We start from the raw sequence: 25,702 nt of genomic DNA, 5'->3' as shown, positions 1-25,702 counted from the left end.
GCAATTTTATATATGTACATATCGTTACCTTAATTCACAAAGGCCATAACTGACATGAAAAAAATTTTACAGGAGAAACAAAAAACAAAATTTTTTTACATTGAACGCATGCAAATAAAGCTTTGTCAATTTTATATATCTCCGTTATTATTGCTAGTAACACTTTAAAATTTGTAGTGAGGGTGTATATAAATATATCATACTAAAATATGTAAAAACGCAAAAATGTGTCAGTTAGGGCCTTTGTGAATTAAGGTAACGATATGTATTTCATGAACTTTCTGGGTAATTTCTCGATACATGTTCTTGTAAATAAGTGTGAATCTAAAACTGAAAGACTGGATGTCCTTTTTCCAGGCATATTACACGGCTTACTGATGCGGAAAATAGAATCTGGGGATGAATGCCTAAAATCAAAGATTTAAGGTAACAAAAATGCACCATATACGACTTCAAGAATCCAAAATGAGCTGTTAGAAATTTGCGCAAATGTGTTAAAATCATATATTTGCAAAGATATAAAAAAAAACAACGGCATACAGTATATTGGCGGACGAAACAGCGGACATGGCAGGAAAAGAGCAACTTTCTATAGGGATTCGTTTTTTTGATCAGAGGCAAATGCTTATTCGGGAAGAATTTATGGGCTTTGTAGAACTCAAGTCCATGAAGGCAGAAGTAATAGCTGATAATATCAGGGAATTTTTTTTGTATTAGACCTTGACCCTCTAAAATGAGTTGGACTTGGCTTTGACGGATGTGCTACCATGGCTGGTAAAATCAATGGTGTCCAACAAATTTTAAAGAAGTCGTTTCCGAAAAGCCTTTATTTTCATTGTGCAAGCCATAGACTTAATTTAGTAATCAATGACTTGAACAAGGTTGCCGAAATAAGGAACACAATTTCCACAATTAAAGACATAATCGTTTTCTTTAAAGAATCACCTATACGCAGACAGTACGTGCCCAATATCCATTCGCTTTGTGAAACCCGATGGTCGGAAAAAAATACTTTGTAAAAAGCACTTTGTTGCAATAGTTATGACTCTTGAAAAACTAAGTATAGAGGGAAATGCGGCCACTAGAAAGCACGCGTATTAGTTGCACAGCGCGTCATGTAAATCTGTCTTTATTTTATGCCTTTGCATAATTTCCAAATATTTTGTTATTATTGAGCCCGTAGCGAATAAAATGCAATCGAAGGAAAATGGCATTATAAAATGCGCCGAATACATAATCAAATTTTGGAACTAGTGCAAGCGCATAGATCGACCACTGATATTGTATTCAATAACATATTCAAAGATGCTTCTGAGCTGGCTGAAAGTGTTTCTGTTGAAATGAGCATGCCGAGAGTGGTGGAAAGGCAAACAAATAGATCGAACGTTCCTTTTACATCTATTTTAGAGTATTACCGGCGAGCAGTTTTTGTACCTTATCTAGACTCTCTAGTATGTTCCCTTAATGAGAGGTTCTCGGAGCAAAATAATCCTACCTTTTCATTGACTGCGTTGCATCCAAATATTTTAAAAAATACCAGTATTGAAGACATTAGCAGCAAACTTGTGGATGCCAAAGTTTTTTATGAATTAGATGGCATCGACAATGAAGTGGAATTGTGGTATATGGCCTGCCAAAATCAACAAACAATAGAACTTGTGTGTGCCTTCGAGAATACAGGATTTTATCCAAAAATAAGAAAAGCTTTTGGAATACTGCTGGCAATGCCCTGTACAACCGCTACGGTGGAGCGCTCCTTCAGCACTCTGAAGAGGGTTAAAACGTGGTTGAGAACAACAATGACGGAATATAGACTTACCTCCCAATTCTTAGCGTTACCGGTAAAATTGTACCCAGAACATTATGTAACCGAAAATCGTTACCAGTGGTTTTATTCGCGATTCTGGCCAAAGTGGGAAGGCTGTCATCACCGAAAAACTCACCAGTGTCTGTGGTGGAATTTAAAAGTTGGTTTTCTTCGCTTTACCCATGGCGGAACGATACAAGGTGGCAGCATGGGACAACTGAATATAAATTTTTTTTATTTAGTTTGATACATCAACTTCCGGCGCAGTACGATTTTGACATTTGTCCATCGAATTTACAAAAACGAAGTACATGGAATTTTTATTTATGTTTGTAGGTATGTGACCATGCTGCCACCGTGTATGGTTCCGCCATGGCTTTACCGAAAATGTGTCACTCGTAGATACACATATGTGCATACATGCATACGTTTTTACATAGCTATATTGTAATATATACTGTGAAAGTACATGGAAACAAATATCCCTGCAAAAATCGTGTGACCAAAAACGCACACAGACACACGAAATTTTGACAGGGGTGACGATTTGGAATGAAAAATTCTCCAAATGAAATAGCATGTTGATAAATTTAGCTTTCCCACAATGTATCGTGCTCTCTCGCACCTATTATTTTTATAGGGATAGCAAAATACGTCATTTTTGCGTGCAAAAAAATCCGCCATTTCTAATTCAGCAGAGACAGCAAAACATTTGGTGGTCGAAAATTTTTTCAATTTTGAGAGTTTTAAATGGAATATCTCCGGAAAGATTTAAAATTAAGAGGGAGTTCTCCAGATCACATATATATATATTTTAAAGTGCGCAAACTTATAATTTAAAAGTTATTTGGTGTTAAAGTTTGCAAATTTCTATACAAATTTTATATGTGTATACGTATATATATGTGGCAGCACAGCTTTGTAATGTCATCAATAAAATATATGTATATATATATATATATATATATATATATATGTGCATGTTGCTACAAAAGCGCGATTGATTTAATAAAAACATTTATAATAAGTGAAAACAATGCAAAAATGAAATGTGAAATATACAAAAATGTGTATGTGGATTAAGGTTTTGAAAGATGTGTAAATTGTAATTTAAAGTGCTATAGAAATTTGCTAAATTTGCAAACTTTAACAACAAATAACTTTTAAGTTATAAGTTTGCACACCTTAAAATATATATATGGTAAAAACCAGTGGTCACGTATTGCATAACTGCTGCACCGCAAATCTGCCAAGCAATGTAAGGCACGCTGGTACGAATGGCTTGATCCTAGCATAAAGAAGACAGAATGGTCATGGGAGAAGGATGAAAAGCTTTTGCATTTTGCCAAATTAATGCCAACACAATGGCGTACAATTTCGCTGATTATTTCAGAGGGTTAACTGGCACCAATTGTTCACACCAAATTGTTAGGTACAGGATTCGCCACGGGTAGGTGAGGTTGGCAATCACAACCCCCTGAATCATTTTGGTCGGCATGTATGCCGCGGATATATTCTTGGCACTTGTTATTGATGGCTTTTATGATGCCACCAACGCAACCTGGACAGACGCCAATGCTCAGTCAACCACCCAAGCCGGGTCAACCTCCAATACCCGGACACGTCCGGACGTCCTGGTTATAATGTATGTTAATACAACTAATAATTTACAAATTTGCTGATGATTATTTTTGTGTTATTTTCTTTAGCAACCACCTGCACCTGTTACTGGTAAATATCAACAGCCGCAACAGTATGATCAAGCCCAACGCCGTTTAGATCCCGATCAGATGCCAAATCCGATAAGCGTTATCATTTATAATAAAAATAGCGCTGGTGGTGCTTTTATTACTAATGAACAGGGTTTATTACCACCATTGGTGACCACAAAATATGTGGTAGAAGATCAAGGTAACTCCTCGCCACGTTACGTTAGGTATCGATAATCGAAATTAATGTTTTGTTTGGCAATTACATTGACCTTTCTTCTCTGCAGGTCGTCTTTGTATTGCATACCTGCAACAGCTGATTTATTAAAAACAACAGCTTTGTCCATTACACTTACCGTCTCACCAATGGCACGCACGGTTGAGGGTGAATATGAGCCACCCATTGTAAATTTTGGTGAATTGGGTGCAATTAGATGCAATCGTTGCAAGGCTCAATAGCAACTTGTAGATGCTGGTCGTCGTTTCCAATGTCTAATGTGTAAAGTAACAAGAGATGGTAAAAAAAATATTTCACTTTTACTTGTCTTCATTGATCCATATTTTTTCTCAACAGTGCCAACTGCATATTTCCAACATTTGGGCCATACCGGACAGCGTGTCGATAAATATGAATGTCTTGAACTTGTATTGGGTACATGAGTATTTGTGTAAAAAATGCTTGGGTACCGATAGCTCTCATGGTAAACCTCAACTCATATCCAACATCAATGCCTCGCATTCAATTGTGGCACTGTACGCACTACATTGGGTTCACGTAGTATTGACAAGCATATTGTTGATTCCAGTGGTAAGGCCACAATTTCAAATGATGGGGAAACCATTATGAAACCATTGGATATTGTGAATCCAGCCGTAAAACTCTAGTAGACATCGCCAAATCTCAAAATGCTGAGGTAAGTTTTTTGTTATATTAGAATGTGTAGAATAAAAATGTTTCTCTTATGAGGTCGGCGATGGCACCACTTCAGTAGTATTTTAAGCATGTGAAATCTTAAAACAAGTTAAGCCAGATGTTGAGGAAGGCGTGCATGCACGTATCATCATTAAAGCTATACGTAAAGCATTACAATTATGCATGCTAAAATATGACATGGCTTTACATGTCGAAGCGCCAATCAAAGGAGCAACAAAGTGTTATTGGAAAAATGATCTGCCACAGCAATGTCCTCTAATGTCCAAGAGTATCAGAAAATTGTTGATGCTGAATGGCGTATTCTGTAGAATAAACTAGCTAAGTAAGGCGCCAATGTTGTGTTTTCTAAATTGCCAATTGGTGATGTTGATACACAGTATTTTGCAGATCGTGATATGTTCTGTGCTGTTCATGTACCAGAAGAAGATTGGAAACGTAGAATGAAAGCTTGTGGTGGTGCTGTTATGACTACAGCTAATGATATTAATTCAAGTGTTTTGGGTCAATGTGATTACTTTGAAGAACGTCAGGTTGGTGGTGAACGTTTCAACATTTTCCAAGGTTTGACATTAATTTCATTTTTATAGTTTAGAATTATTTAAAGGTTGCGTTAATGATTTTACGTGGCAGTGTTGAATAATTTTTGGAAGAAACTGAGCTTCGTTACATGATGCTAAATTGCTTGTGCGGCGTACAATTAAACATGATTCTGTTGTTGCTGGTAAGTCAAAATACAAATTGAAAAAAATTTCTAATCTTAGGGCCTCATTCTCTATTACGAAACGAACTTTCGATGCGGATCAGAGACGAATCGCTAGTGTATTTGCACTATGTTAAACAATGGCAACTTATCACTTGACAATTACTTTTGCCTTCCTGTTAGTTAGAAAAGTAAAGACCGAACGAAAATGATAGAGAATACCATTGCTAGACGATATCGTTTGGAGGCGAATCGTTCGTCTGAGCTATCGTTCGCAATACAGAATGAAGCCTTTAAATTTTTAAGTAATATAATGAAAAGATTGTGTCCAAATACCCCCAGCGGGTTAGGGGTCAGAATTTATCTGCGGTAGGTATGCCTGTCGTAAGAGGCGACTAAAATACCAGATTCAAGGGGCTGTGTAGCGCAGCCCTTCAGGTTGCCAGCGCAATATATAGCTTTTCCAAACCCAATTGTCAACATCACCTATCCGCGGCGAATCCTGTTTCACTAACAGACAAGGATCTGGGGGGGGGGGGGGGGGGGTGGATATGGAGGGATGGCCTGAAGGTTTAATGTGGCCACATAAATCGTTCCCGAGATAGTCGGGCAGGCACTTTAATGGTGCTGTGTTACTGGAGCGTACCGGATCTGTATCCGGCTAAAGGACCATCACATCGATAACACTCCCCAAAGCCTTCGGGGAGCAACCTTATCGCTACAAAAACAACAACAACATTGTGTCCAAATCCCGAAAAAAAAACTATAAAATTTGTGTCAGTGAAATGATAATTATTGCTTTTGGTTGTTAGTTTTTAGGCATCGTCATCGAGTTCCTTCTGATCGTATATGCCGGTTCTTTTGCATTCTTTTACATGCATAAAGTGCCGTTGAAGCCTTCCTCACCCTCTCCTCCACGTTGAGCTGCCATGACAGCTTACTGTCTAGGATCATTCCTAGATAATTTGTGCAAGGTTTCTCCCGTAGGGTCGCCCCTCCTAACTTAGGCCTGGTCCAATTAGGGACCTTGTACCTCTTTGTAAACAAGACCATATGCAACGTCATCTGCGTAAACCGTAAGTTTTTCTGGTCCCTCGTAGAATCCCCTAAGCAGCTGGTTAATGACCAGCGTCCACAGCAGAGCTGATAGCACCCCTCCCTGCGGAGTGCTCCTGTCCACTAATTTCGTGGCCGCGTACAATCCTCATTGCGATGTAATCTTACTGCAGTTTAACATGCAGTCGATCCATCTGGGTAAGGCTGGATGTACTTTAACGTAATTAAGACCATCAATAATCGCTCATTTAGAAAGCCCCGGCAATGCTTAAGAAGACTTCTAGAGCATATTCCTTATATTCCAGGGGTTTTTCTATGCCTATTACCACCCTATGCAATGCGGTGTCCACTGACTTGCCTTTGGTGTACGCCTGTTGTGTTGTGGAGAGCAGCTTTTCATCCACGTTGGACTTTATGTACACATCTAGCAGCCTCTCAAAGGTTTTGAGCAGAAATGATGGTAAGCTATTGGGTCTATAATCTTTAGGATACACGTGACCGATCTTCCCCGCCTTTGGTAGGAAAGCTACACGAGCAGTTCTCCAAGAGTGCGGTACATGATTCAGTTTATGCACCCATCGAATATTATTTTAAGCCATCCCACGACCGCCCTACTTGAAACTTGTAGCATGGCCGGACATGTACCATCTGAGCCCGGCGATTTCACCACCACTACGAGGTCCTCAGTAGTGTAATTAGGCAGCACATATGAATGCAGCTGTTCCCTTACCATTACTACAGCTCGCACCCGTCCTTCCGTTTGCGCATATTCCAGAAACCTTTCCTCCCGATGGAAGCCACGGCTCCTGTATCAGCGCGTTAGGAGGAGGAGTTCGCTCGACGCCACTTTACTGTGTTGGAGGTTTATCTGTAGGACTCGCAGCACCAATGGGCTGCTTGTCCCCCTCCAGCACCTTCATCGGGACGTCGTCGTCCTCCCCTAGCCCTTTTGGTTTAGAGTGTTCGAAGCCCCCTTCAGACTCTTGTACCTGTTGTGCCGGGTGTTCCTCTGTGCGACTCACAGCACCATCTGGCTGTTGGTCCCCTTCTAACACATTCGGAGTGACGTGGGCTACCTCCACCTGTCTTTTTTCCCTTAGGCTTTTGAGGTCCTTTTCGACTTCGCCCACGTCCAGCGTGTTAGGACTTTAATACCCGCGACTTCTTTTCCTGAGTAGCATATAAATTTTGCCTGTACCTAAGGACATTTTTCCAAGCTGCGCGTACAATATATCCTCCGCCTGCTTGTTTATTTGGAAAATGTATAACTGACCTTCCTCCGTAGGCCGAGATACAGTAAGTACCTTCCAATCCTGTGTCGGTATGTTCGGATTCTGATTCTGAAAAAGTCGCATTGTATCCTCCGACTTCATCACTCATATCCGCATCCATACCTTAACTTTTGGTACCTTGGGGATTTGCGCTTTATCCACCATCTCAAAACGCGCGTTCGTGCCCTGCCTTTGGGGTTTGGAACCACTTCCTCCAGCCACCGCAAGCTCGCGATGTTGTCGCACGCTATCATCTTCATACCATTATACCATCCCCCGAATCAAAGGTTGGAAGGAGCTTACTTGGTTATTCCCGCATCATCTTAAGCTCCTTTTCTACAGATCTCCACCTTTCACTAGTCATCTGTTCGAAAGGACTGCTACGATCAACCAGCGCCACAGGCAGTGACTGCTTTGCCACATCACTCATTTTCTCGGGAAAAGCCGGCGTCTTAGTGTTATTTCCCTTTGGCACCTCCGAGAAAGCCGGAGTCTTAGCTCCCTCTAGCACCTCCGAGAAAGTCGGAGTCTTAGCGTTATCTCCCTTTGGCTTAACTCCTACTTCCATAGTGGGAACTTCCCTCTGACTCGCAGCCTTCGAGGTAGTTGCTACCTCGCTATTGGGGCCCATCTGTCTTACAGCTTTGGGCCTACTTGTCTTGTCTATGGGACTGCCCTGTGTCGCGGCTCTGGGACTGGGCCCTTTCTGCCATTCGACGCTTCTTCCTCCTCATACCGGTTGCAGAACCGAGGGTTTCTCGCAGCAAACCCTTTGAACTGCCTTCGACCTACTTCTACCGCCTCATGAGCCCATGCCAAGCCCTCGATCTCCTCTTCTGTTGGGTCCACCACTGCTCCCAAACACGGTCGACATTTGGCATGTTTTAAATAAGGTCACCGATGATTTGGTTGATGAAAATATCAGGTTTCGCGAGGCGACAAAACTGGAGAGATTGGGGAGATAGCTGTTTATTTTATTACAAAGTTCATCGATGTAGGAAACAATAGCATAGGCGTAGAAGCAATAGTGACTCCTGGTGGTAAAGGTAGCTATTGATATGTAGAAGTTAAGCAGAAGTTTGAATATGAGTTTTTTTAAGTTATAGCAAAAAAAGCGTTGAGGATTTTTAATATCTTACCAGGTACCTTCGTACATGTTTCTAATAATGAAGAATAAAACCTATTCAAACTCAATTTTCACCAGGACAAAGCCGCTGAGACTTCGCTATACTTTAACATACAATACGTTACCCCATTTTAGCACAACTATCATTTTTTGATTTTATTAAATTTTATAAAATGTTTCTTCCTCTACAGTTCTATTTCGGTATTGGATGGTAAATATGGCTTTCGCATTTTCTCCATCAATAACTGTGAAAAGGTGGAAGAAATCTATGCGTGTAAATCTCACATATTATCTTGGTCGAGCGTTTCTTCAATAGCTCTCTAGTGGTGATGGTGACAGCAGAGAAACCCAACTGTTTATAAATGTTACACTTCAAAAAGAATCAAAATATCTTCCATTGCATCTACGGCTCAAATACCCACAGTATATGAATGAATCGGTTGCACGAACTGGGTCTGAATACTGAAACAGTACACATATTCAAAATCGATGAGGAGGCTGTGATGATGGTATAGGGTGAGTTGTTGAATAACATACGAAAACCACTTTAACCCATCTATATATTTGCATTACAGCTAAAGCTTTAAAAACAGCAAAATTGCTGGCGCCAAGCAATTGGAAAAGGCAGTGAAGCATTCATAACACTGTACGGATGGTGTAAAGTTAGAAACTGCTGTTGTAACAGCTACCACCGACACAACGGTCATCTCTACTTCGCCGAGTAGCGGCTGGTCCGACTATCTATCGAAGACAGTATAATCATATCTTTTGACAACACAGGTTAGCGATGTGCTTGCACAGGAAAAGATTTCAATTGGAAAGCAAAAACCAATTAAGAGAGTTTATTTATTGTTAAAGTATTTTCTTTTATTTATATCAACAGTATTAATTTATGTTGCAATATCACGTACATATATAATAAGGGATGTGATACGAATGCTGTCGGAATTAGATTTGAAACCAATCAATACTCCTGCTAAGGGTTGTAGAATTATTGCTTGAATAATTAGATTTAGAACAATAATAAGTCTGACTTTATTACAAGTCGTACATTTTTAAGTTCATCAATTACGACAGCATTCGGATTCCACGACACCTTTGAATATTCTTGATTTGAAAAAAGAGTAAACGTAATCTGAATTTCTACTAAGCTTTAAGTTGTAGATTATTCAAATAATTGAAGTTTTTTCTGAAGCTTAAAATTATTTTCTACTCGCTTAGAAAAGATTTCAATTGGAAAACAAAAACCAATTAAAAGAGTTTATGTTATTATTAAAGTACTTACTTTTCTTTATATCAATTGTATTAATTTAAGGTGCAATATCACGTACATATATAATAAGGGATGTGATACGATTGCTGTCGGAATTAGATTTGAAACCAATCAATACTCCTGCTTTGGGTTGCAGAATTATTGCTTGAATGATTAGATTTAGAACAATAATAAGTCTGACTCAATTAATAGTCGTACATTTTTAAGTTCTTCAATTACGACAGCAATCGGATCCACGACACCTTTGAATATTCTTGATCTGAATTTCTACTAAGCTTTAAGTTGTAGATTATTCAAATAATTGGAGTTTTTTCTGAAGCTTAAAATTATTTTTTGCTCGCTTAGAAGAGATTTCAATTGGAAAACAAAAACCAATTAAGCGAGTTTATTTATTATTAAAGTTCTTCTGTTTTATATGAACTGGATTAATATAAGTTCCAAGTTCATGTACATATATAATAATATTGAAAATAATAAATATTGAAAATTCAATTTTTTTGGTTCATATTTTATTCATATGGCTGCTCCAGGTAAAGTAAATCTGCAGGTAAAATTCACGTTATATGGCGGTTATATAAATGGTAAAACCGCAGTAAAATTGATTGTAAAATGACTCGAAAATGTAGAGTGAAATGACGGAAAAATGACCGCCATTTGACGAGCATTGTGACGTGTGTGAGCAGCACAGTGCTATGCTCACATCCTATAAGTGGGAGCGGAATGCACGATCACATTAATAGGAACGAAACGGAAAATTTGGTCACAAAAGTTCATCACGCCCATGCAAACGTGACTATGAATATAACCGCTGCAGAAAGTCACAATGACCGTAAAATGACTAGTAAAATGACGTGGAGCGTTTTTGCAGGGATGTATAGCAAGAGGCAACACTTTTTTACTATTATGCTTACTTTTTTGCGCTCACAATTCTTTATTTTTCAGTATTGCCTTTTTCTAAACAACAGCTTTTGTGTGGTTACATCGACGTTACCACCTATTTTAGTGGGTAAACAATTATCCGGCTACTGTCGTGGGCAGAATACCAAAAGGGTATAAAAGTTACCATATGGAGAAAGTTGCCGTGGTAAAGAAAGTTGTTACCACATTAGAATCAGGCTGTTAATGGTGAATAAACTTCTTTTCAAAAATATATTTACTGTAAATTCATGTATTTTTTTTTTAAGGTTTATGCATGCTAAGTGCGCACAGAAAATTGGTTCAGGAAAACGATGCGGAGATAAAAGATTTAATTTTAGATGAATTTGCAAAAAACCCAAGAAAAATGATAATTATTTAGCAAATATATAAATTTTTTAGACTTATATACCGCTTTAATTCCCTTCAAACCGATATTAAATATTTATATAGACATATTAAATGCTAAAGTAAATAGGAAATAAATGAAACTGCTCCTAATTTTCTCTCAAATAAAAAAAAAATTGCTCGTCCATTTTATCGATGCAACGCTCTCGATAAAAAAACTCTCAACTCTCTCTCTCTTAAGGTCGAATTGAATGACCTAGAATTGTGTACGCGAAAAAAATTCTAGGCCCTTAGTTGAAATTTGACCAGATTATTGTTCAGCTTCATTCATGGAAGTTATGAGGTCTTTTGCACATAATTATGTTATTTAAATAATTCCCTTATTACTCGGTTGGGTTAATTCCCTTATCCAGGGTCCGTATCGTGTTATACAATCATTTGAGTGTAATTGATTTTTCATCTGTGATCGTATAACACGATTCGGGCCCAGTTGAAAAGGAGGCAGAAAAGAATAATTCGATACTCGCAGGGGGGCTATCGGCTCATTGAAACCATGATCTCTGGCTCTATTGGGTACATACCTACATACATATGTACGTACATATGTAAATAAGCATCCCTGATGTTCATAAATAAATATCTAAATACTAACGTTAACAATCGACAGACTTAGTGAAGCACTTGACACATGTATTTTGAGATATTTGCTTGTGTACTTAGTTTTCGAAAAAAAGGAACAATTAAGAAATGTATTTAGTATATTCCTATTGTAGCATTTTATGTATATGTGCATATGTATATTTAGGCATGTAGGAAATTGAGTGCGTTGTACTTAAACACTTATGTATGTACATATGTATGTTCAGAAGAAAATTTGGGCATACACATGTTTTACTGTTGTTGTTGTGTTAACAGTGCTTCACCCCATTCAATGGGCACGACCACTCACAAATTGTCATCAAAGATCTTTAACGGGAGTCCAAAGAAACTGGCAGTTTCAACAGGGGCGGACCATAGGGAAGATTGGTGTTAGAGGCGTAGGTTCCACATTACAATTGAAAAGATGGTTGGTGTCATGTGGGGACACGCCGCATGCAGGACATACATTACGTACATATGTCGGGTTGATTCTGGGCAAGTAAGAGTTTAACCTGTCCAGGGTGAGTCGCGTCTCACTTGGTAGTGTGATTTCTTCTTCTGCAAGGGTTGGATATTGCATATTAATAACAGGGTTCGATTCTGTGTGGATCTGGCTTAGGCCCTACTTATGATTTCCTGGTTTAAACGCCTGTGTTGGCAGGTGCCGGATCTCTTCATAGTGCTTATGGAGATGTTCCCTTAATCCCCGTGGAGGATGGGCTAGATCAAGTAGTTGTTTGCTAGGATGTACTGGTTTGTGACAATTTAGCAAAAACTCCCTGTTCAGCATTTCGTTGTGATCTTTAATGCTGAACTCTTTGACCTCACTATATAGGTGGTGTTCGGAAGGAGACATCCAGTGGCAGTTCTGGTTGCAGCATTTTGACAGGCTACAGCCTTTTCCAGTATGTGTTTTTAAGACTAGGCGACCAAACTGGTGACAGGTAGCTCATGAACGGCCGGCCAATTGCTTTGTACGTGGTTAGCAACGTTTCTTTATTATCTTTTCCCCAGGTGTTGCCGGCGAGCGACTTTAGGATTTTGATGCGGCTTTGTACTTTAGATACAATGTCGGTGGCATGCGCCTCTAAGGCCAGAGTATTATCGAACATTACTCCTAAGATCTTTAGGTTACTGACAGTCGATAGTGTGACACTATCGACGTGACCGTCAAATATTTGCGACATCTGTTCCTCCCACGTCGTAAACAGAGTGGCCTTGGATTTTGCCGGTGATAATGCCAGGGTGCGCGAGAGCTCTCTGTTATCTAAGTCGGCATTTATAAGAGAACAAAAGTTAAGCGAAGCATCTTCAGTACACCGACCTGATCTAAAACCGAACTGCATCATCCTAAACAAGTTTTTATTTTCTAGAAACGAAAGAATCCTATTTTTAATCAGTTTCTCAAAAACCTTTGAAATAGCGGACAGCAAAGAGATAGGTCTATAATTGTTTTTGTCTTTTTTGTTGCCCTTTTTAAAAAGTGGAATGACAATAGCACATTTCAAGTGGGACGGAAAAGTTCCAGAGAAAACGTTAGAATTGAAAAGGTGTGCAAGGATATCTACCAAAATAAGCCACATATTCATATTCCATCATAGCCACATGATCTTGAGTTATCCAAGCACTTAATGGTTTTCAATGAATGGTTTCTAATGAAGTATTTCAATGTAAATTAATATTAAATAAGAAAATAGATAATAACATTAATTGCTCATTTTATGAGCAGTGGAAATGTCATTTCCTCCATTCGGTATTCGCTTTTTATATTCAGCTGAGCAGAGCTCACAGAGTATATTAATTTTGTTCGCATAACGGTACCCTGTACCGGCATAAACCAATCGAGATAGGTATAGATTTCTATATATCAAAATGATCTCGGCGAAAAAAGAAATTCATTTAGCCATGTCCGTCCGTCCGTCCGTAAACACGATAACTTGAGTAAATTTTGAGGTATCTTGATGAAATTTGATATGTAAGTTCCTGGGCACTCATCTCAGATCGCCATTTAAAATGAACGAAATCGGACTATAACCATGCCCACTTTTTCGATGTCGAAAATTTCGAAAAAGAGAAAAAGCGCGATAATCCAAAGACGGATAAAGCGATGAAACTTCGTAGGTGGGTTGATCTTATGACGCAGAATAGAAAATTAGAAACATATTGGACAATGGGCGTGGCAACGCCCACTTTTATGAGAAGGTAATTTAAAAGTTTTGCAAGCTGTAATTTGGCAGTCGTTGAAGATATCATGATGAAATTTGGCAGGAACGTTACTCCTATTACTATATGTGTTCTAAATAAGAATTAGCAAAATCAGATGACGAACACGCCCACTCTTTAAAAAATATTTTAACAAAATTTGAATATCTTTACAGTATATAAGTAAATTATGTCAACATTCAACGCCAGTAGATAATGATATGGTGAAACCAAATACAAAAATAAAAGAAAATTTGAAAATGGGCGTGGCTCAGCCCTTTTTCATTTAATTTGTCTAGAATACTTTTAATGCCATAAGTCGAACAAAAATTTACCAACCGTTATGAAATTTGGTAAGGTTGAAGCCACGCCCAGTTTTTATAGACAGTAGACCGTTTGTCCTTCCGCTTGGCCGTTAACACGATAACTTGAGCAACAATCGATATATCTTTACTGAACTTAGTTCACGTACTTATCTGAACTCAGTTTATCTTGGTATTAAAAATGGGCGAAATCTGACTATGACCACGCCCACTTTTTCGATATCGAAAATTTCGCAAAATGAAAAAAATGCCATAATTCTATACCAAATACGAAAAAAAAGGATGAAACATGCTGATTGGATTGGTTTTTGACGCAAAAAATATAACCTTAGATAAAACTTTGTAAAATGGGTGTGACACCTACCATATTAAATAGAAGAAAATGAAAAAGTTCTGCAGGGCGAAATCAAAAGCCCTTGGAATCATGGCAGGAATACTGTTCGTGGTATTACATATATATATATAAATTAGCGGTACCCGACAGATGATGTTCTGTGTCACCCTGGTCCACATTTTGGTCGATATCTCGAAAACGCCTTCACATATACAACTGAGGGCCACTCCCTTTTAAAACCCTCATTAATACCTTTAATTTGATATCCATATCGTACAAACGCATTCTAGAGTCACCCCTGGTCCACCTTTATGGCGATATCTCTAAAAGGCGTCCATTTATAGAACTAAGACCCACTCCCTTTTAAAATATTCATTAACACCTTTCATTTGATACCCATAGCGTACAAACCCATTCTAGAGTCACCTCTGGTTCACTTTTATGGAGATATATCGAAAAGGGGTCCAACTACAGAGCTAAGGCCTACTCCCTTTTAAAATACGCATTAACGCCTTTCATTTGATACCCATATCGTACAAACACATTCTAGAGTCACCCCTGGTCCACCTTTATGGCGATATCTCGGAAAGGCGTCCACCTACAGAGCTAAGGCCCAATCCCTTTTAAAATACTCATTACCGCCTCTATGGCGATATCTCGAAAAGGCGTCCACCTATAGAACTATGGCCCACTTCCTTTTAAAATACTCTTTAATACCTTCCATTTGATATCTGACTCATACTAACACATTCCAGGGTTACCCTAGGTTCATTTTCCTAAATGGTGATTTTCCCTTATTTTGTCTCCAAAGCTCTCAGCTGAGTATGTAATGATCGGTTACACCCGAACTTAGCCTTTCTTACTTGTTTTAAAATGCTTGTGTGGCGCAGTATAATAAAAAGGTACAATTTATATGTTAAACATGAGTAAAGAATTAAAATACAGCTAGTATAAATACAAACAATAATTATAGACACAAAGTAATTTTTTACTATAAAATACATCGTACAACAAACAGCAAAGAATTATGAGATAGGACGCAATATAATTTCTATCTCCTCATAATTGAAACCAAAAAGTCACTTCTTCACTTCCCTCAGAAACGCTGGTAGCCTTCCAATAAGCTGTATCCCAGCAGGTAGGTTATTGTATAGTTTACACGAGACAATGGTGTAGAAGTTACGTAGGGGCCAGAATCGCGATTCCATGAATTATTGATGATTATCAGTTACATAATTATCCGGTTACAAATTTGCTGGTAACGTTTTTATGTATTCAAGTTTTGCATGAGAGAAATTTAAATCAGTACTTATAAGTCGGAAAATGGTAAGTGTTAATAAGCTGGGAACGCTATAACTGGAGTGCTTATATTGTGAATTTTGTGTACGTTTAAACAGGGAAGTATTTCATACAGGGCCCGTATCGTATTATACGATCACGGATCGAAAACCTTTTTCATTCAACCTATAATTATGATTCTGTCAAACCATTTATGATAATGATCATAAACTATGGATGTTATAAGTACGCGTGGCCACTAGTTAACATATGCCATTATTGCGATTCACCCAATCCGAACCCTGTGGTTTAAAGAATGTATTTCGACCACGGATCGTAAAACACGATACGGCCCAGTTTTCTACTGTATTTAGACCTAACTATCTTTGCATTTATCGTTTTTTTTTAATTTTTTCCTATTGATGGACAATTTTCAGCCTAAACACGACGTTTAATGAAATAATTGGTAAAATTTCGTACTTAAAGCGCTTATTTAACTAAAATTTGTATACAAAATTCAAATTTTTAGTCACTTTATAATTGCATATATGAGCCGTTTATTTTGAAAGTGGCATAAGTCATTTCATGTCGTTTAGGTTCAGTGATAATTTGTTGGTATCTCTCCTCGCCTCCAGTTTGTTAGAGTCCAATATCCAAAAGATGCAATTCTTATTATTATTTTATAATTGTAGAACCATCTATATATGCATTCGTTCAAAAATAACAATGCATTTAAGACCATGAGTTGGAAATGACTTATGCCACTTTCAAAATAAACGGCTCATATGTAAATATTTTTGACAAATTTTTAACTTAACTTTCGGCAAGTGGGTGATGTTTGTTAAAGGAGCAAGAGGCCCTTCGCACAGAACAAGGAAAAATTAATTACTTCATTAAAAGCATGTGGTTCCAATAAGCTTCTATGTCAAATCGGTATATTTCAGTTATGAGGTGTGTAAGATTTATTCGACTGCAATAGGCTTTTTTATAAGTTATTTAAATAAAACAAATATGCAACACATTAATGACAGCGAAAAAGTAAATGCTAAATAAAAACGCTATTTTATGTGGTTGCGCCGAAGGCCCTGGAAGGCTGGATTTGTCACACTTGATGTCGTAAATTATTCAAAATTTAACAAAATTAAAGATAGATTAATCTGCTTCTTCTCAATAACTTCTTTTAACTTTATACCTTTATACTAACGATAACTTTCTTTCACCAACAGCGTGGAATGTCATTGTGGCGCATAATCCTTATGATGCGGTGTTTGAAAGTAATGGTCACGATCTACCTGCGGACTCCAATAACAATTCTGGTCAGTATATAACTAATTTTACAAATCAAAAAAAGCTTGTTATAAATGTGTTATTACTTTATAGCTGGTTCATCTATTGCATCCACTTCGACATCTTCAGCCGCATCATCGGTGTGTACTTCACCTCAGCCAACTGCTTCGATTTACTGCATCGAACCGCCTAGTCCAGTGTTAACTGACTTCAAGCCATTCGACTTGGTAACCTGGTGGTACGATCGCCTGTGTAATGTAAAGAGCACATGAAGTGCGACGCAGAACTAGATTACGCTCGTGTGTGTGTATGTGTCTGTGTGCAGGTGTAGGCGAATAAGTGACGTGCATGTGCAACGAAGAGCGATTAAAATAAAAGAAATCAAATTATGAAGGCGGTAAAATTAGTGGCTAAGTGAAAGAATTGGTGAATCGAATGAACATTCAAGCATTTCTAAGGCCCGGGTTTTCAATGCAAGTATAAGTTAACTAGAGTTTACACCTCCTCTCTTAGCCACAGTTTTATGTAAACGGCTATAATATCAGAATTAGATTGACTTTAACAACATCTTAAATTCGCACTTTGGCCTAAGCATAAAATATAGCAAGTTTAAATTCTAGTCAAGTTTAACTGTAGTTTAAACTCGAACTGAAAAGCCGAGCCTTTAGTATATTTACTTAAAATGGAAAGTTTTCTTACATTGCAAATAACTACATTTCTTATAGTCTATCATAGTTCCATTTGATGTAACTGAAAGTCATTTGCTTCGCCAATTTTTCGTTTTGCCGCCTATAGTCCTACTATTAGTGAAGAATTACTACCAAAAGTCACACAACTAAAGATTGTAAAATACCAAAAAATTATAAAAAGCGATTGTAAATAATAATAATTACTGTCACTCGCCTAATTCAATAGCTGTCGAAACAGTGTAATTACCATATATTCATACATTAAAACGAAGCCTATGTTCGTACAGCAATATATGTACGTAGATTATAAACATTATTAGGTTTTAATTAAGTTTTATGTTTACTCTATAATGAATATAATACCTACTTAACTGTTAGTTGTTACAGTACTAAAGTAATAAATTATGAATGTTTGCATATATATGCTCGCATGCTCTCAGAATGTTTTTCATAAACACCCCAGCTAACGTCAAATCTATTAACTTTGAGCTCAGATAGGGCGTTTTTGAATAAAAGATTTGAGATTGGGCGTTTTTGAAACAAACCTTGAAATAGAGCGTTATTAGAACGTTTTCTGCGATGGAGCGTTTTCGAAACGGCAGCCGAGATAGGGTGATATTCCACTCAGCAATCGATATAAGCGCTATGTATAATTTAAATACAGATGAGAAACTGCATCAAATACTAGAGAAACCTAGCAACAGCAATGGTTTACGCACCTTGCCAGGCCTAATCCAACTGTTCCTTTGATAACTTTGACAAACATATGTATGTATATTCGTTTGGAAATAAAAAGAGGAAAAATGGTCTCTTCATACTTGATGGTATCAAAATTTAGCTTTGTGGCCTTAACAAAGAAGTTATGGGGAAAACTGAAGTACCATTTTCAAAAGAAAATTTGGACTTCTATAAAATTATATAAATTATCCGTGATGATTGTGGAAAAAATGTGAATATCGACATAAAATTGAAGTTTTAAGCTTCAAAACATAATTTAATATGGAAAGACGAAACGCACGTTATCTATGACCGAAAATAACATAATGTGGTTTGTTGTTTTTATGCAATTTATTGTTCCTACATTGTAAATTAATACAACGTCAATAAACAATACGCGTAACGGATAAACTAATCGAGATAAATATAGACATCCATAAACCAAAATGATCAGGGTGAAAAAAGATATTCATTAAGCCACTTTGTTTCGTCCGTCCTTAGCAAATTATGAGATACCTCATGAAGTTTGGTATGTGGTTTCCTTGGAACGCATCGCTATTTAAAATGAGCGAAATCGAATGATAAACACTTCAGTTTTTTGTATATACATATAAAAATTTGGAAAAAACGTGATTATTCACTAAGAATGCAGACCCAATAGCCCTTATTTAAAATTTCTGTCAAAACAGTTCTTCAAATATTATTGGTCAAAAATCAAACAAGGTTTAAGTTGGCATCCTTATCATAGGGAATGAGCCCGAGAATAATATTTGAAGTCCGTGAGGGACTCGCCATTTTTCATGTAAAACATTTTTAAATGATTTTTAAGACCACGTCCACTTTCGTATAGAAGATTTTTAAAGGGATCCTAGGCGAATATAATAGATTATTTGCGAAAAAATTTGAATGACGGATCTTGACAAAATTCCGCACAGATATTTTTCTTATAATCCCGAAAATTTCTATTAAAAATGGACAAAATCGGTCAAGGTCCACGCCTCGTTTTATACAAAAGATATTTAAAAGGATCGTATACAAATTTATCTTTGCGAAAAATAATTTAATAACGATGTTATTTTGCTTTCAAAATGTCGTTATAACAAAAAATTAAAAATATTTAAAACTGGGAGTAACACCGCCACTTTTTAAACCAATAATTCGTTTACGTTTCGGGAGCTATAATTGAAAGGATTGAAATATCGTGAAAGAATTCGGTATACTTTTCCTTTATCTTTTATAACGAGAAACTTTTCTAATATAAGTTTGCAAAATCGTTTAATAAACACGCCCAATTTGGTTAATACTTTGGTCCGGTTTTTCAGTGCGAGTTTAAACTCCAGTTAAAGTTGAGTTTAACCATGCCACGTCGACCGCTTAAGCTGAGATAAGTGAAACTCTAGACTCTAGTCAAATTTACCTCGAGTTTAAACACGTACTGAAAAACCCGGCCTTTGTGCCATAAACCTAAAACTAAAAGAACTGTACGATAGAAACTCAACTCTTAGCCGAAATTGGATTTTCATTTTTTTAAATTAAAATGAGCTGAATGGATACGAGTCATGACTTTACAAAGTGCTTCTTGAAGTATGTAAAATAAAACCCTCAAAAATTAAATGAGAATAGGGGTAGGGGCATTCTCTCTGTCTAGAATCCATCCAGTTTTCTACACGCAACAACAAAATTTATGTAATTTCAATTAAAAAAGCAAACATTTTCTGAGCGCGGCAGTTTTTTAAATTCATAATATAGTGCATGTAGATATGGAAAGGATATTATTTGTGTAAAAGGTGTTTTCTCTGAGTGTTGTATATTTGGTCTAGAAAACGTGGAATATTTTTTACGCTTACTACGTTTCCTAGACTGACAGAATTGCCCTAATATTTAATCACCTTAGCTAGAAATTTATATGTACATATGGGGTATTCCATCCCATTTCGACCAATTTTGAACCCGACCCCTTTAGAATTGGCTGAAAGTTTTTCTTCTTTTTCTAGCTTACGAAAGACGTTTTTCAGAAGTTTTTCAAATTTGTTCATCCAACTCAAAAAAAAGTTATGAATTTAAAAAAAAACACTGTTTTTGTTTTCAATATGATATAACTTTTTCAAAAATTGACCGTTTGGGATCTTTTTTTTTTTAATTTTGTTTTTAAATTTACTTTTCGGAAAAAATTCAAAAAAAATTTGTAAAGTTTTTTTTTTTGTAATTTTTCAGTTTTTCGAGATTTTTCGAATTTTGCCGTTTTTTTCTCATAAAAAACTTCAAACAATTCTGCAATCATCCCCGCTAATCCCGGAGTGGGCCCATAATTTTTTTTTTTTTTATTTAATTGAAAAAAAAAACTATAAAATTTTTTTTGTATTTTTTCCGAAAAGTACATTTAAAAACATATTACAAAAAAAAATGATACCAAACGATCAATTTTTGGAAAAGTTATAGCATTTGAAAAAAACACCGTTTTTTTCAAAATATTTAAAACTTATTTTGAGTTGGAAAACGGTGTTTTTTTCAAAATGCTATAACTTTTTCAAAAACTGACCGTTTGGGATCATTTTTTTTAAATATGTTTTTAAATGTACTTTTCGGAAAACATACAAAAAAAATTTTAAAGTTTTTTTTCAATTAAATAAAAAAAAAAATGCTCGGCCCACTCCGGGATTAGTGGGGATGATTGCAGAATGGATTGAAGTTTTTTATGAGAAAAAAAGGGCGAAATTCGAAAAATCTCGTAAAACTGAAAAATTACAAAAAAAAAACTTTAAATTTTTTTTTGAATTTTTTTCGAAAAGTACATTTAAAAAAAATTCAAAAAAAAAGATCCCGAACGGTCAATTTTTGAAAAAGTTATAGCATTTTGAAAACAAAACGGTGTTTTTTTTAGAAATTCATAACTTTTTTTGAGTTGGATGAAATAATTTGAAAAACTTCTGAAAAACGTCTTTCGTAAGCTAGAAAAAGAAGAAAAACTTTCAGCCAATTCTAAAGGGGTCGGTTTCAAAATTGGTCGAAATGGAATGGAATACCCCATATATATGTACATACATACTATCTATGAATCTGCGAGCGCAAACGCTCAATGCAATTAATAGACAATTTGTTTTCGTTTTTTTTTATAAATACTATTTCAAAGCGAGATGCAGTGATTGAGTGCACTTTATTTTTTTTAAATTGTTTAAATATAAATATTGAGTAGACTACAAAAACCATATACATATGTAATACTCCTATATTGCTACAAAAGCCTAGGTACATTCCCAAACATCAGCGTGCCGATATTTTGCTGTTTAAACGTTTTTGTTTTTGTATTCAATAATCGAATGTACCTACCTAAATTTAAATTTTTTATTGTCACACTTAGGCAAGATGTACACGAGGCGTAGCTTCATAGACGCGTACAAGATATGACATATAGCTATGATTTCTCTACGCCTCAAGATCTGCACACGAAGCTACTTTCGAGCGTCGCTACACAAAGCCAACAGTATTGAAAAAAATAAGATATTAAATTTCTTCAGGTATATCCGTCCCCGAAACCAAACGAAAATAGGTATTAAAAGTGGTTTGCATCCCCTTGCCTTTGTAAATTATGAATGGCAACTTTACACCACCGCTGACTAGAGACAAATGTGATTTCTAGTTTCCAACACTTTTTAGCCTTTTAATCGCTTCAACAATGTCTAGCCAAGCTTTTATGGTGTTGAATACTCTTTTGCGCTTTGGAAATATACTTTTCACGCACTTTTATTAACTAAAATAACATTTTCTAATTGCATACAAACAAGTAAGGAAGGCTAAGTTCGGGTGTAACCGAACATTACATACTCAGCTGACAGCTTTGCAGACAAAAGGGAAAATCACCATGTCGGAAAATTAACCTAGGGTAACAGTGGAATGTGTTTGTATGACATAATCTCAAATGGAAGGTATTAAAGACTATGGGCCATAGTTCTATAGGTGGACGCCATTTCGGGATATCGCCATAAAGGTGGAACAGGGGTGACTCTGGAGTGTGCTTTTACGATATGGGAATCGAATGAAAGGCGTTAATGAGTATTTTAAAAGGTAGTGGGTCTTAGTTCTATAGGTCGATGCCTTTTCGAGATATCGCCATAAAGGTGGAACAGGGGTGACCCTAGAATTTGTTTGTACGATATGGGTATCAAACGAAAGGTGTTAATGAGTATTTTAAATGGGAGTGGCCTTAGTTGTACATGTGAAGGCGTTTTCGAGATATCAACTAAAATGTGGACCAGGGTGACCCAGAACATAATCTGTCGGGTACCGCTAATTTATTTATATATGTAATACCACGAACAGTATTCCTGCCAAGATTCCAAGGGCTTTTGATTTCGCCCGGCAGAACTTTTTCATTTTATTATACTTAATATGGGAGGGTCACATCCATTTTACAAAGTTTTTTCTAAAGTTATATTTTGCGTCAATAAACCAATCGGATTACAATGTTTCATCCCTTTTATCATATTTGGTATAGAATTATGGAATTTTTTTAATTTTTCGTAATTTTCGATATCGAAAAAGTGGGCGTGGTCATAGTCGGACTTCGGCAATTTTTAGTCACAAGATAAAGTGAGTTCAGATAAGTATGTGAACTAAGTTTAGTAAAGATATATCGATTTTTGCTCAAGTTATCGTGTTAAGGGCCGAGCGGAAGGACAGATGGTCGACTGTGTAAAAAACTGGGTGTGGCTTCAACCAATTTCGACAATTTTCACAGGAAACAATTATCGTCATAGAATCTATGCTCCTACCAAATGTGATAAGGATTGGTTAATTTTTGTTCGACTTATGGTATTAAACGTATTCTAGACAAATTAGATGAAAAAGGGCGGAGCCACGCCCATTTTGAAATTTTATTTTATTTTTGTATTTTGTTGCACCATATAATTACTGGAGTTGAATGTTGACATAATATACTTATATACTGTAAAGATAATACATTTTTTGTTAACATTTTACTTAAAATTTTTTTTTTTAAAGTGGGCGTGTTCTTCATCCCATTTAGCTAATTTTTGTTTGGCATATATATAGTAATAGTAGTAACGTTCCTGCCAAATTTCATCATGTTATCTTCAACGACTGTCAAATTACGGCTTGCAAAACTTTCAAATTACTTTCTTTTAAAAGTGGGCGGTGCCACGCCCATTGTCCAAAACTTTACTAATTTTCTATTCTGCGTCATAAGGTCAACCCACCTACCAAGTTTCATCGCTTTATTCGTCTTTGGTAATGAATTATCGCACTTTTTGGATTTTTCAAAATTTTCGAAAAAGTGGGCGTGGTTATAGTCTGATTTCGTTCATTTTAAACGGCGATCTGGAATGAGTGCCCAGGAACCTACATACCAAATTTCATCAAGATACCTCAAAATTTACTCAAGTTATCGTGTTTACGGACGGACGGACGGACATGGCTAAATGCATTTCTTTTTTCGCCCAGATCATTTTGATATATAGAAGTCTATATCTATCTCGATTAGTTTATGCCGTTACGGATTGCCGTTATGCGAACAAAGTTAATATACTCTGTGAGCTCTGCTTAGCTGAGTATAAAAAATATAAACAAACATCTTGTTCTTCCTTTTGTGTCGTATTCGATTGTTATATTGCAGTTTTTAATTGTGAAAAATGTTAGAAAATTTACCAACCAGTAGGAAAAATAATTTCACCTGCACAGTGTGCCAACACCCTTAGCCAAATGTCAAATTCTTCTTCTTATGATTTGTTTGGAACTAAATTGGGGAGTTGGCTACTTTTCAATATCAGATGGCGCTAGTTTCGCTCATTCTACCATTCTCCATAAAAATACATGCAATCTACTCATAATGCATAAGCATGTGTTAAACTCATCTATATGAAAAACTGCTTATGTGTCCGAGCTGTTAGCTACATGAAGTTTTCATGCTTTGTCCCTTTCATTCAGCTTACCCCTCGTGTGCAGCTCTCAAGCATTCATGTACATGTGTTCGACATCAAAGCGTACAGATTTCGCCTGCAGCGTCTAATACGCGTAGCCTCGTGTGCACCTTGCCTTATGCTGCTAAAATCACAAAAATTGTATAGCTTTTCTTGTTTTGATTTCGAATTCAAAACACATTGCGAGAATTTTCTATTAGCAATATAGGAGAACTTTTTCAAAAATTGACCGTTGGGATCTTTTTTTTTTTAAATTTGTTTTTAAATGTAATTTTCGGAAAAAATTCAAAAAAATTTGTAAAGTTTTTTTTTGTAATTTTTCAGTTTTTCGAGATTTTTTGAATTTCGCCTTTTTTTTGTTTTTTTCTCATAAAAAACTTCAATCAATTCTGCAATCATCCCCACTAATCCCGGAGTGGGCCGAGAATTTTTTTTTCAAAATGCTATAACTTTTTCAAAAATTGACCGTTTTGGATAATTTTTTTTAAAAAAATATGTTTTTAAATGTACTTTTCGGAAAAAATACAAAAAAAATAAAGTTTTTTTTTCAATTAAATTAAAAAAAAAAAATAAAAAATTCTCGGCCCACTCCGGGATTAGTGGGGATGATTGCAGAATTGATTGAAGTTTTTTATGAGAAAAAAAAGGGCGAAATTCGAAAAATCTCGAAAAATTACAAAAAAAAAACTTTAAAAATTTTTTTGAATTTTTTTCGAAAAGTAAATTTAAAAACAAATTTTCAAAAAAAAAAGATCCCAAACGGTAAATTTTTGAAAAAGTTATAGCATTTTGAAAACAAAAACGGTGTTTTTTTTTAAATTCATAACTTTTTTTGAGTTGGATGAAAAAATTTGAAAAACTTCTGAAAAAAGTCTTTCGTAGGCTAGAAAAAGAAGAAAAACTTTCAGCCAATTCTAAAGGGGTCGGGTTCAAAATTGGTCGAAATGGGATGGAATGCCCCATATATAAAAACGAATTTTTAAGTAGTCAAAATTTTTTCAGCTGGAAATGAATTGGAAACATAAATTATTTGTAAGATACAATCAAATATCACAGCTTGTATTATTTTTAAATTCTACATATGGGTACTTCCATAGTTGTGAACCGTACGCGTTTAAATCTTAAAAAACGAAGGACACCCACTGTTATTCTATTTCTTAT

The 25,702-nt window shown here is 36.2% G+C and overlaps 1 protein-coding gene and 1 long non-coding RNA gene across 11 annotated transcripts in view; both read left to right on the top strand.

Moving 5' to 3' along the window:
- LOC137234010 (uncharacterized) overlaps positions 1–18,310 on the top strand; it is a 274,015-nt gene extending 255,705 nt beyond the window's left edge. For all 3 annotated transcript variants that reach the window (XM_067757657.1, XM_067757655.1, XM_067757656.1), the window contains exons 5-6: positions 17,142–17,231; positions 17,296–18,310. In XM_067757657.1, coding sequence (XP_067613758.1) covers positions 17,142–17,231; positions 17,296–17,474 — 269 coding nt within the window. In that variant the 3' untranslated portion in view covers positions 17,475–18,310. The remainder of the gene's footprint in view (positions 1–17,141; positions 17,232–17,295) is intronic.
- Positions 2,433–10,368, top strand: LOC137234011 (uncharacterized). 8 transcript variants are annotated; one of them, XR_010947637.1, is made up of 9 exons: positions 2,433–2,626; positions 3,020–3,452; positions 3,517–3,743; positions 3,804–4,033; positions 4,091–4,430; positions 4,484–4,980; positions 5,038–5,171; positions 8,795–9,119; positions 9,179–10,368. It is a non-coding gene; the product is annotated as an uncharacterized lncRNA (long non-coding RNA). The 8 variants fall into 8 exon arrangements; XR_010947640.1 differs by having other exon boundaries at positions 2,437–3,452; positions 4,484–4,772; positions 4,828–4,980; XR_010947643.1 differs by having other exon boundaries at positions 2,438–3,452; positions 4,484–4,772; positions 4,838–4,980.
- Positions 18,311–25,702: the final 7,392 nt, after the last annotated feature.

This window comes from Eurosta solidaginis, chromosome 5 (genome assembly GCF_040869045.1).
Source record: "Eurosta solidaginis isolate ZX-2024a chromosome 5, ASM4086904v1, whole genome shotgun sequence".
Taxonomy (NCBI): domain Eukaryota; kingdom Metazoa; phylum Arthropoda; class Insecta; order Diptera; family Tephritidae; genus Eurosta; species Eurosta solidaginis.
The sequence above is the reverse complement of the archived record's forward strand: the minus strand, read 5'-3'. Positions and strand labels throughout refer to the sequence as shown.